This window comes from Mytilus trossulus, chromosome 14 (genome assembly GCF_036588685.1).
Source record: "Mytilus trossulus isolate FHL-02 chromosome 14, PNRI_Mtr1.1.1.hap1, whole genome shotgun sequence".
Lineage (NCBI taxonomy): Eukaryota > Metazoa > Mollusca > Bivalvia > Mytilida > Mytilidae > Mytilus > Mytilus trossulus.
The window spans coordinates 32,714,687-32,728,632 of NC_086386.1; the positions used below are offsets into that span (position 1 = coordinate 32,714,687).

The following is a 13,946-nucleotide window of genomic DNA, read 5'->3' on the forward strand; positions in this document are numbered from 1 at the left end:
CAAAATATGTCACTATACTACACGGAAAACTTAAATATGAACTTGGGTGCACCGGAAAGTGAGACTTACCTGCTCCACCTGTGATAAGTTGTGTTCAGTGATATTGACAGTGTTATATTAACAAGGAGGACATGATTCATGCTTCATCATATGGAACAAACCAGAGCCATCTTTAATATCATAATGGGTTACCAACTCAAATGATGTCTGTAAAAATTTTGAAGAGAGCTGTTCATCTTTACCATTAGAAATTAGACATACAAACAAAACGGTACAATACACAATCCAGATAGATACTCATAGCATGGCTTGGTTCAGACACACAATATGGTAAGGCTTGGAACAGTTTTACATGCACCCCCCCCCCCCCCCCCCTTATTTACCTATTATTGAAGTGCCCACCAAGGTAAAATTAGTAGTGGAACATTTATTCCATCTACGCATTAACCACATACATGTTGCTCTATAAGGGAGATCATACCCATTTGAACAGCCTGCCTCTGTATTTGAACTGTGTGGTGTTAAACCAAAAACCAAAATAAAAAATAAAAAATGTACCGATCAACAGGATGATAACCACCTTGGAACGACAAATAAAACTAAGCTACATAATTTGAAAACAAGGGGGAATAATGTACTTGCATCACAAGAAACTAGCACCAGTAGCTTAAGCTGTTTGTAAGAAAATGTATGAGTTGGTCATTGAAAACAACAGAAACCCAAGAAATCCAATTATCACATAACTCCAATAATTGAACAGAAATCCGAAATCGTCTTACAGACCAACCTTACTTTTGTATTAAATAGAATGTAAAATCACAAAAATACTCTGAGGAAAATTCAACACACAAAGTCCCTTATCAAATGGCAAAATCAAAAGCTCAAACACATCGAACAAATGGATAAATGTCACATTCCTGACTTGGTACAGACTTTTTCTTCTATAGAAAATGGTTTTAAAGCTAGCTACACTGCTGACTTGTATGACAGTCACATCAAATTACATTATATTTACATTGATGCATTCATTTGCAACATCAAAACAACATATTTTTTTTAACTTTCTCTGTCATCACATGTATTTGGACTAGGAGATAAATTATTTAGTCAATAAAACTGGGAAAGTTTGCATACATAATGACACGAGAAATATATTTGTTCACATCTTTAATTTACAAAATTAATCATTTTAATACACAAGAATGGTATAATATACATTGCTATCAATTGATGATTTACCATCAGGCTGATCAGTGACTATGTCTTTATAGATCAGCTATCATTGTATCATCTTTTCTATTAATAATCATTTACCAATTCAAGTGACAAAATCATTTAACACACATAAATATAAAATAAAAAAATAAAAAATGCTTTTACATATAAACTATTTTGTAACTTTAGAAAATTTATAAACACTTGCATACATTCATTTGCGCTGATATAAAATTACAAAAAATAACTGCTATTACATATAAACTATTTTGAACTTTGAGGAACACATGCATTCAATTACACTGATACACACTTTACAAGTACATGTATTTTTTTCAAACACAGGCTATTGTTATTAAGATTTGCTTGTAGACTCCTCTCTAGCTTTCAACCAATCATTAACAGCCTTTTTGTAATCTATTGAAGTATTTTGAATTCCCATCAAGGGCAGGACCTTTTCCATATCTGGCCAATCGGCTGGGTGTTCTTCAACATGCTGAAAGAAAAATGAATCCAACATTACAAAAAGGCTACATGACTACAAAATTATTTAGAACAAAAATTTATTCAGCAAGGCAGTAGACAAAATTGACATTTTCAAACTGAAACAGGTTTCATATGTATTATAACAAAGGCATACATTCTAATACTCTTTCTAGATGTATTATCTGATTTAGTTTGTGCTGTTGGTTTGCTGTTTCACTGGATTTTACCCCCTCTCCCTTTAATTATAAACACATGTAACAAAGGACTATCTAAATAAAAACTAGTTTTATGATAAACAGTACTCAAACATATTATCCGTTAAGAGCTTCCTATTCATATATTGCGGTGTAAAGAAAGCAAGCGATGGGAATAGGATATAAATAGTCATCAGTCAAACTTTTTGGACCCTTTAGAGAGAAATAAGTGCAATAAAATGAACTATCATATGTACGAAAATTGACCTTAATATGTTCTCTGTATTCATTTCTGAAATATCTTCTGAAGAGGCACGAAACCCTGTAGGGATTGATGACCATGATTGCTGGGTGCTGAAAGTCCAGTGGCAAATAGTTCATGCATATTCCGGACGATCTTGAATTATCAGTTCAAAAAGCATATGCAGCTTATAATTATAGAGAGTGTGACTGAGGGACCCATTACAAGGGGTACAATCAAAATCACGTGATGGATATACACACACCGGAAGTAACAGTCGAGCAGACCGATTGAAAGGTAAGTAGTCGTATTTACTTGTTTATATCAATAAAATTTAATAAATAAGGTAGTGCACCGAATGTCGGATACTATCTAGTTTTGAAATACACAATTATCCTTGCTGGAAAGCGTGCATTTAATGCTAACACTTCGACACAGTTCCAAAATTTCACCAGATAACTGTGTCGAAGTGTTTGCAATAACTGCACGCTTTCTAGCAAAAACAATTGTGTATTTTAAAACTACATACTATCCGACATTCGATGTGCCAACTTATTAATCAAAATTTAATTGATATAAGCAAGAAAATGCAACTACTAACCTTTCAAGCGGCGAGTTCGATTGTAACTTCTGGTGTGTGTATATCCATCACGTGATTTTGATTGTACCCCTCAATTGCATTACTTATATATCAATTTATTCTGGCATCAACTTAGCTAAACAAAGGTATACAGAAAAAACATGCATTGCGTTGTACATTTGTTGAGGAAGCAATACATATGAGGTATATTAATAAAACAAACTAGCATGTCACTTTTCAAATTTCGGAAGGCTATCTTAATACCATCAAACATGTACTAGGTACATATTAATATATTGGCAATCATGAAAAGAGAATTTATAATCGATACCAGGATTAATTTTTTGTACGACAGAGCGGCGCGTTTTGTCTAAAAAGTAAAGACTCATTGGTGATGCTCGAATCGCGCCTGACATTTAAAATACAACTCACCACATATTTAATGTTGGCTTCTGTGTCTAAGATAACGGTTCCACCTTGTTGCCATGAATCTCCGGCTAGATGTCCAGTTTCATAACCAAGTTTAATTCCTGTAGGTATTAATAAGGCAATAATATTTTTTATGACTCAATATTTGCCTTTATACAGATAAAAGCTCATATACAAACACAAGTTCTTAATTGAATCAGTTTGTTTAGTATTTGGTATTTCTACATTAAACCAGATTTTTCCAAAAGAACTTCTTGCCAAACAAAGTGTCATTGATATCATCGTGCATGATATTAAACAATAAGAAGCAGCGTTGTTACTATAGTTTTATTTATTACTACCACTGGGTCGATGCCTCTGCTGGTGGACTATTAGTCCCCGAGGGTATCACCAGCCCAGTAGCCAGTACTTCGGTACTGTCATGAAAATATCTGTTTTTGTGTTATTAAAATTTGCTGTTTGTAAAAAGATAGAAATTATTATAAATTAAGGAATGTATCTCCCTCATGCAAAGCTCTGATTCCTTTTACGGATTTGGCTATACTTTTTGGACCTTTTGGATTATAGCTTTTCATCTTTTATATAAGCTTTGGATTTCAAATATTTTGGCAACGAGCATCACTGAAGAGACATGTATTGTCGAAATGCGCATCTGGTGCAAGAAAATTGGTACCGTTAATTTTATTATGCTATTTTGGTTATTGCATTGATGATTCTAAGATGGCTCCCTATCTCAAAATCTTCTGTGATGGATTTACTTTATTTGTAAATATTTACTTAAAAAACGAAACTCTGAGTACGATTTTGCGTCCGTGATTGGTTTTTTTTAACTAACCAAATCGTAAATATACGTTAACCAGATGCTCCGCAGGGCGTAGCTTTATACGACCGCAGAGGTTGAACCCTGAACGGTTGGGGCAAGTATGGACACAACATTCAAGCTGGATTCCCCTCTAAATTTGGATTGTGATTAAATAGTTGACACAGCATAGGTTTCTGACACAGAATGAATGTATTCAAATGAACTTAAAATTTTTGTTTTCTCTTAGAGCAATTCACTATGCTGTTGAATATTAATCCTCTCAAAAAAATGTTTGAAGAAATTTTCTTTTTATTTATGAAATTTCAAATGAGAAAAATTGAACCCAATTTTTTAATCACATCCCCCTTTCCCTTATTCCAAAACTAATTTCAATTAAAATATTCTAATGGAGTTTGCAACAATTACTACTCATTTAAATACATCATAAAATATTAAGATGTAAAAAAACTGCTTGTAATCACTGAATGGTAAAGATTATTTTAATTTATCAGTTGGTAGTAAAAAGTGAATATACATTGTATATTGTATATAACAAAGATTTAAGTTGATTCTGGACAAAGAAAGATAACTCCAATTAAAAAAAATTCTTGCAGATATTTCTTGCTTACTATACTGGACAAAGAAAGATAACTCTTAATTAAAAAAAAATTTGCTATTTCACAATATTGTGAAATTAGATATTTCTTGCCATTGCACAATACTGTGCAATTGAAAAGACTTGCTATTGCACAATACTTAATATAATAATTTTAGATCCTGATTTGGACCAACTTGAAAACTGGGCCCATAATCAAAAATCTAAGTACATGTTTAGATTCAGCATATCAAAGAGGCCCAAGAATTTAATTTTTGTTAAAATCAAACTAAGTTTAATTTTGACCCTTTGCACTTTAATTTAGACCAATTTTAAAACTGGACCAAAAATTAAGAATCTACATACACAGTTAGATTTGGCATATCAAAGAACCCCAATTATTCAATTTTTGATGAAATCAAAGAATGTTTAATTTTGGACCTCGATTTGGGCCAACTTGAAAACTGGGCCAATAATCAAAAATCTAAGTACATTTTTAGATTCAGCATATCAAAGAACCCAAAGGTTTCAATTTTTGTTAAAATCAAACTAAGTTTAATTTTGGACCCTTTGGACCTTAATGTAGACCAATTTGAAAACGGGACCAAAAATTAAGAATCTACATACACAGTTAGATTCGGCATATTAAAGAACCCCAATTATTCAATTTTGATGAAATCAAACAAAATTTAATTTTAAACCCTTTGGGCCCCTTTTTCCTTAACTGTTGGGACCAAAACTCCCAAAATCAATACCAACCTTCCTTTAATAGTCATAAACCTTGTGTTTAAATTTCATAGATTTCTATTTACTTATACTAACGCTATGGTGCGAAAACCAAGAAAAATGCTTATTTGGGTCCCTTTTTGGCCCCTTATTCCTAAACTGTTGGGACCGAAACTCCTAAAATCAATACCAACCTTCCTTTTGTGGTCATAAACATTGTGTTTAAATTTCATTGATTTCTATTTACTTTAACTAAAGTTATTGTGCGAAAACCAAGAATAATGCTTATTTGGGCCCTTTTTTGGCCCCTAATTCCTAAACTGTTGAAACCAAAACTCCCAAAATCAATCCCAACCTTTCTTTTGTGGTCATAAACCTTGTGTCAAAATTTCAAAGATTTCTATTAACTTAAACTAAAGTTATAGTGCGAAAACCAAGAAAATGCTTATTTGGGCCCTTTTTGGCCCCTAATTCCTAAAATGTTGGGACCAAAACTCCCAAAATCAATACCAGCCTTCCTTTTATGGTCATGAACCTTGTGTTAAAATTTCATAGATTTCTATTCATTTTTACTAAAGTTAGAGTGCGAAAACTAAAAGTATTCGGACGACGACGACGACGACGACGACGACGGACGACGACGACGACGACGACGACGACGACGACGCCAACGTGATAGCAATATACGACGAAAATTTTTTCAAAATTTGCGGTCGTATAAAAAAACTAAAACAAAACTGACAACAATTTATCATGCTTGCCATCAAAAGTAATTTTAATTTGTCCCAATTTAACTTTCGATTTTTCAAAGGAGTAGGTCCGATAAGGACTCATTTTGGCCTCAATTTTCAGTTTCATCTGACGAAAGATTTTGACCACTTTTTAAACACTTGAGTGTCTATTTCACATGATTCAATTAGTTTATGTGAAAGATTTCAATCAATTCAGTCATTAAAAACGATCCGATTCAAGCTTAAATATAAAAAATCTCTCGAATATGCCTAAAAACGTCACTTTTCAGATGGTTTTTGTCAAAAATGAAAGTGGCCGCATTCGTGTTCATCCACAACCTTTAAATATGTTATGTATTATCATAAAATACAACTTACATTTCAATATTAAGGATGAACACGAATGCGGCCACTTCCGTTTTACACGGAAACCGTCTAAAATTTAACTAAAATGATAGAATTTTGAAGATTTCAGTAATTTAGCATGACTTAATGGTGCTACAACCCGATATATGTGCATTGTATTGGCAAAATAAGCCCATATTTATGTAGCAGAAGCATTCAACTGTCCAATAAATAACTAAAAGTTTACATTTCAACAATTATGTAAAACTGTTATATTTTGGGGCCAAAAAGGGGTCTTACCGGACCTACTCCTTTACTTAAAGCTGTTTTCCTCATACCTTCAGTAACTCCTCTCATTCCATATTTACGCAAACCAGAAACAATTGGCATTACAAGTGATCTGAACCGACCTCTCTTTAAACTGAACAATTTATACAGATGAAGTTGTGGGTCCGAGTATAGATCTCCACAGACAGGTACTGTTGTAATCTCGAGGAATTCTGTCGTCTGCGCTGGTGTAGAGTTGCTGATGAAGACAAGCCTGATGTCATTCTCAGTAAGTGTTGACTCGATTTGACGAAAGGCCTGAATCTTCATCTGACTATAAGAAATAAAATATCTTGTAACAGGACAAGGATAGAAAGAACATTTCTGGTTTGTCACTTACCATTTTCAAAATTTTACATGTTATTTTAAAGATTTGTTTTGATATAGTACGTATAACCTAACGATAATCAATTTTGAGAGCAACAACTGAAGTTGTGTAAGGTGGTACGTAACAAGAGTTTTTTTGCAGTAACATTTCTTCCTAAAGAGATATAGGACAGATAGGAAGCTAGAAAAGAGTTATGTTGACGAATTACTACGGAAAGTGTTAATAAGAATTTCAGGCTTAATATTTTGAGGTATGAAACCAGAGGCTCTCAAGAGCCTGTGTCGCTCACCTGTGGTTACTGCTGCTTTGGAAATCATGTAAAATAAGGTTACAATCCTAACTTATAGTATAAGATATTAGATATTATAAGATACTATAATGATACCTAACATAATAACAAAAAACTGCAAAATTTCCGTAAAATAACTAACCTAGAGGCAGCAACCCAACAAAGGGTTGTCGGATTCATCTGAAAATTTCAGGGCAGATAAAAATGAATTGGATGAACAGTTTTGCCTTGTCAGATTCGACTTAATTGCTTTTTTTAATTAGTTTCAGAGATATAACCCCAAAACAACCTTGTATCCATATGTTCTATTTTTAGCCATGTCGGCCATGTTGGTTAGAGGGCGGGATCGATCATCGGACACATGTTTTAAACTAGATACCCTACAGAGGATTAAGGCCAAGTTTGGTTAAATTTTCTCAGTAGTTTCAGAGGAGAAGATTTTGGTAAAAGATAACAAAAAAATGACGATTTAAAAAAAACAACTATAACGGTCAATTACTCCTTAAGTGGTCGACTGACAATTTTAAACAAGGTGACTTATTTGTAGATCCTACATTGCTGAACATAATTGCTGTTTTACATTTTATCTCTATCTATAATAATTTTCAAGATATCAACCAATAACTGCAAAATTTCCTGAAATAACCAATTCAGGGGCAGCAACCCACAACAGATTTGGGGATTCGTCAGAAAATTGCATGGCGGATAGATATTGACCTGATGAATATTTTTACCCTTATGTCAGATTTGCTCTAAACAATGCTAAATGCTTAAGTTTCAGATATACAAGCCAAAAACTGTATTTTACCCTTGTGTTCTATTTTTAGCCATGTCGGCCATGTTGGTTTGCAGGTTAAACGTACCGATGAGAAGTGCACAGTATAGAAGATAACTTGTTTAACCAGTGGAACATATTTCCCAGACAATGAACTTATTTCACCAGGTGAGGAACACATTTCACAAATCCAGAAGTTTTTTCATCAGGTAAGACACAAATCTAACACACAGGGAGCTTATTTTACTAGGTAAGGAACAAATTTCACCAACCCAGAACTTTTTTCACCAGGTAAAGTGTGGAACTTATTTCATAGAGATGGAACCAATTATATAGAAATTGTCTGTAAAAAAGTTCTCCCAGAACATATTTCCTGTGAAATTAGTTCCACTGGAACTTTTTTCACGGGAACAAATTTTGGCTCACACATCAGACTCATTTTTTAAACTAGATACCCTTGTGATGATTGTGGTCAAGTTTGATTAAATATGGCCTAGTAGTTTCAGAGGAAAAGAATTTTGTAAAAGATAAGTTATTAACAGACGAAGACGACGGACGAGTCGACAGACCCCTAGTGATGAGAAAAGCTTACTTTACCTTTCAGGTCAGGGTGAGCTAAAAAAGAAATCGGTTGCCAAGGATACAAATTAAGTATTTCAAATAAGTAAGGTATAGAAATCATGCAGTCAAAGTGAAGTAATTATACTTACCATGCAATTCATGCCAGATTTCTTAGGAATACCAATAAAGTATATTTTTTTATATCCTTGGGTAGAACGACATTCGCGGGTACTTCAGAGACCTCTTTGGAAAACAAAGTAATCTTTCCAAGTTCATCTGCAATAGATTTGTCATTAGCCATCTTGTTTTCATACGTGGTCAATAATGTGGAAAATGTAAATACACATAGATTGCTCGCTTACCTGTGAAAATTTTAAAATACTTGAATATAAATATTATTAACGATAATGATTTCTTATTTTATAATAGATTTAAACGATCTTTTAATATTTTTTTTTAATAGTTAGGTAAGATTCTTCAAAATCTGACACTACTTTTTATATCTTACGTTCAAAACAGAGGCAACCTCATTTTTGAATTTGTGTTATAAATAAACATTGATATCTATAGTCATAGTAGTAGCGGAAGTAGCAGAAACTAAGACGGACAAATGGCGTTATCTAAACCGAAAGAGGTTCAGCTGGATTTATTTAGTTGTCCGATATGTTCCGAAACAGTTAAACAGCCAAAAATTTTACCTTGTCTGCATTCGTTTTGTAAGCAATGCATACACGAACATATTTTGAATATGGGGCGGAACAAGGATAGTAAAGTAACACAGTTTTCATGTCCAGTTTGCAAGTCAGTTGTAAAACCTAAAAATAATCAAGCAACTATTGGGGAATGGTCAGCGGCACTTCAAAATAATCTTATTCTATCAATTATGATTGCAAGACATAGAGACGATAAACAACAGGACTGTGGGGCTTGTAAAAGACACCAACATCAGTCTGTGGCTAAGTTCTGGTGCAACGAATGCGATGAAACGTTCTGTGAAAAATGTAATACAATGCACAGCTGGATGAAGCTTTCCTCAACACATCTTGTGGTTGAGCTTGAAGAACTGGAATCTAATACATCCGGAATCGACTTGCATGCGGTCTCAGAACAATGCAAAACTCACTCAACAAATAAAATCGAAGCTTTTTGTCTCAATCACGAACAACTATGCTGTATTCAATGCGTCTCTTTGAACCACAGGTGCTGTGAAAATGTTAAAACGATCGAAGAAATCAACAGTTCACACGACGTTTGCGACAACACTCTTCATGATAAACTGGAAAGCATAAAATATGCAGCAATTAAACTTTTAAAAGAAAAGGAACAACAGAAAAGTAATTTTAAAGCTATGACCGATAACACGGAAGAAGAAGCTACACAGTGTCTTGAAATGGTAAAATCTAGCCTAGACCGTTTATTTGAAACATTTAGGAAACAGTTGCACTTATTTCGTGACGATGAAAATACTAGTTTCAACATTCGAATACGTTTACTGGAACAATTAATTGCAAGTCTAGACCACTGGATGAAGGTTGACAGAGTTGTTAGAGAGTTGGGGACAGGAAAACAATATTTTATCCATGTTGACACATTGAAGAAGCAACTCAAGGCAAGTGTTCGTCAAATAGACAAAGCCATCAGGAACGATCACTTAATTGACCTCAAATTCGTAAAGAATGAAATATTACAGCATTTTGAAACAACAGAAAATATAGGTAGATTTGAGAAAATTGAGAAAAACGATTTAGCTGGCCAAGCAGATGATATATACAAGTGCTGTAAAGTATTAGGTGTTAAACTTAATCCTGAATATGAGGATGTACGAGTCGAATTAGTTGAGACTTTTCACATCAATGATTCAGATTTATACTGCGGAGTTTGTATCGGAAATGACCACATTGTTCTTGGTACCAGTTCGGAGCAACTTCAGATAGTTGACAAAAAAACTGGAATTGTTGTTACAAATACGACTGAGTTAAGCGGGGATCCTCGCCGTTTGTGTTACGACAAAGAACAAAAAATAATATTTATCTCGTCTTCATCCAACAATTTGTACAAAGCAGAAATAGGATGCGACACCATTAAAGAACCAAAGTTGCTTACTTTTAATAACGATTGTGTGGGAGCATTGTGTAAATACCGTGAGGACATTTATATAGTGGTAGATAATGCCATTAAAAAATTCTCCTCGACTGCAAGCCCTGACTATTCAGAGGAAATGACATATGTCATTGCTGTAAATACAGATTGCGGTGTCAATGGCATGCATATCTATCGCAGAAATATTATTGTTACTACCAAAAATAATGAAATTAAATGCCTGACACTTCAAGGAGATGAAGTGTACTGCTTTGACGACGAAGAAATTGAAACAATAGAAAGCATTACCGTTCTGCCATCAGGTTTAACTTTATTTGTTAATCGAACTAACGAAGGATCATTGCATGTTCTCTCTGAAGACGGTACCAGCCACAGAAGAATTCTTGACAAGTTTGACAGTATTAAAGAACCTTGCGATATCTTTTTAGACAATGACGATGACGAAACATTTTTTGTTGTTGGTGGAGAGTACATGGAGAAGTACAGAATTACAACTAACAACAAGTAACGCACTTTTGTCATCAGTTGTTTTGTAATTTACCTTATGAATAGCACTTGTAATGCTACAAAATATTAGAAAAATTAAAAATAGGAAGTTTTAGAGTTGTTTCGATTAGTTGTAGGTAACAGAAATGACCATGTGTTTTCGTTCAATTAATAGTTATCAAAGGTACCAGGATTATAATTTAATACGCCAGACGCGCGTTTCGTCTACATAAGACTCATCAGTGACGCTCAGATCAAAACAGTTAAAAAGCCAAACAAATACAAAGTTGAAGAGCATTGAGGACCCAAAAATTCCAAAAAAGTTGTGCCAAATACGGCTAAGGTAATCTACTCCTGGGCGTAAGAAAATCCTTAGTTTTTCGAAAAATTCAAAGTTTTGTAAACAGAAAATTTATAAAAATGACCATATAATTGATATTCATGTCAACACCGAAGTGCTGACTACTGGGCATTGATATAGACATACACAAGACTTTCATGTTTATACAAAAGGGACATTCAAACTTTATTAATTGACAACGCCATGGTAAAAAAAAAACAACAAATAAACATCACACAAAACACAACAGAGAAAACTGAAAACCGAGTAACACGAACTCAGAGAGACTTTCAGATCCATCGAAAGGATAGGCAGATCCTGTTTCCAATATGGCACCTGTCGTGTTGTTCATGAAAGTACATACCAGGTGATTAGTATAATTTCTATGTGTCATACCAGGGTAGCCTTGGGTACGTATTTACAGTTACAACAATTGGATTGCTTGATTGATTGTTGGTTTTGCCTAACATCCAGTGGCAAGTATTTCATGTATGTTCAGGACGAAAACAAGTTAACAATACATAAAGTAGGTAGGTCTGGTAAAAAAGGCCATCCGGGAATAGGTCGGGCAAATTTGGACTGCCACTGGAAATGAGGTAAATTGGATAGGGACAGAAATTTTGCCTTGCAACAGGCCACCACGGACCTAACAATCGGAACATATCCGTCGCCATCTATGAAACATATATACCATAATAGTCAACCAACTGTTGATGGCGTCCATAAAATTTACGAAGGGATGATTGTAACTTCACTTATTGGAACTCTTGGTTTGATAGCTTCCTTGTGAGCAGCAACCATCTATCAATTTATTAATACAAGCCCTGATCGTTTCAACTGGAAGATATATACTCCGTATGCCAGCGCTACTGATACTTTGCTCCCAAAAATGGAAAGTATTGTTAAGGTGAAATCTTCTCTTCTGTTAAAAGGTTTTGTTTCCAACCGACACTCATCGTCAAATTCTAGATTTAAGTCCAGATATGAGACAGATACGAGACAGATTTATCTGTTTCATCCTTTATTTAAAATTTAATGGGATTGATGCGCTCACAATAGTCATCAAATGTTGAAATTTTTAAGTGAGAGAACATCATCTATATAACGGAAAATAAAGTTAAAGATGCTGCTATTAACTTTTTTCTTTCTTCTTAAGGAGTTCCTGGGTGGTGTCATCATTATGCGAATAAAGGAACAGGTCGGCAAAATAAGTTTCACAGTTGGTTCGCATCGAAATGCCGATTGTTTGTTGTAAAACCCGTCATCCAAAAGTAGCACAAATTATATCAATCAAGAAATCAAGTTTCTTGATAATGTGATTTTCCGGGAATATTTTTTCTTATAAGAAAGATTTTTACAAAAGAATGACGAGAGATACCAGAGGGGTGGTCAAACTCCTAGATAGAAAAAATGACATTGCCATGGTTTAAAATGAAAAAGACAAACAGATAAAATACACAAGAAACAACATAGTAAACAAGACTTAGCAACAGGATCCCCACCAGAACTGGAATGATCTCAGGTGTCTGAAAGGGTGAGCTGATCGTGCTCCACATGTGGCACCTGTACACAGTATGACTAACCCTTTCATAAGACAATACACTTGTATCTACGTTGACCATTTTGTATGGAACAAACAGTACAAATTTTTTTAAACTTTCTTTTGATATAGAATTGGGAATACTTTAGGTCCTAGAATATAAAATATTTCATTGAAATTACTACATAAACGGACAGTCAGACAGGAAACTCCGTAGGGAATTATTCATCATATATTTTATAGTTGTACAGAACATGGTTCTGCTTGAGTATAACCAAGCGGGTCCTCTAGGAAAACAAACAAGAATGTAAATGTCATTCAAATTCTATATAGATCTATAGATAATGAAAGTGGCGTTCATGATGACTTCTTTACATTTATTGAAATTCACAGAATTAAAGGACCCTTTCAATAACAGAATTATTGCCGACTCCCCAAACTTCACATTCGTACAGAAAAATAGGTTTGACAATTTTATAAAAAATATGACAATTCTATAGATATATAAAAGGGGACGAAAGATACTAGAGGGACAGTCAAACTCATAGATTGAAAATAAACTGAAAACGTTATGGCTAAAAATAGAAAAGGCAAACAGACAAATAGTAGCACATCAGACACAATAAAGAAACCTATAGACTTTGCAACACGAACCCAATCAAAACTATGGTTGATATCAGGTGCTCCGGAAGGGTCAGCATATCCTAATCCACATGTGCCTTCCATCGTGTTGCTTATGTTATCAAAAAATCCGGTAAAAAGTCTAGTTTGGTAGGTCACTTTGAAAAGGAAAGAGTATAGTAGTTACGGCATAAGGAACATATCCGATATCATCTGTGAAACGATTATTCCACTA

General features: G+C 34.1%; 2 protein-coding genes across 2 annotated transcripts; one reads left to right on the forward strand and one right to left on the reverse strand.

The window, feature by feature from the left end:
- Positions 1-1,154: 1,154 nt before the first annotated feature.
- On the reverse strand, positions 1,155-9,171 carry LOC134696551 (peroxiredoxin-like 2C). Its single transcript, XM_063558409.1, has 5 exons — positions 9,133-9,171; positions 8,774-8,900; positions 6,683-6,945; positions 3,149-3,246; positions 1,155-1,711 (listed from the first exon to the last, which is right to left on the reverse strand). The coding sequence occupies exons 3-5, from the start codon at positions 6,939-6,941 to the stop codon at positions 1,571-1,573; spliced, it is 498 nt and encodes a 165-aa protein (XP_063414479.1). The 5' UTR covers positions 6,942-6,945; positions 8,774-8,900; positions 9,133-9,171; the 3' UTR covers positions 1,155-1,570.
- Positions 9,172-9,372: 201 nt separating this feature from the next.
- On the forward strand, positions 9,373-11,232 carry LOC134697672 (uncharacterized). The gene has a single exon (XM_063559955.1). It carries the CDS (start codon positions 9,373-9,375, stop codon positions 11,230-11,232), a length of 1,860 nt encoding a protein of 619 aa, XP_063416025.1.
- The last annotated feature ends 2,714 nt before the right edge of the window (positions 11,233-13,946 follow it).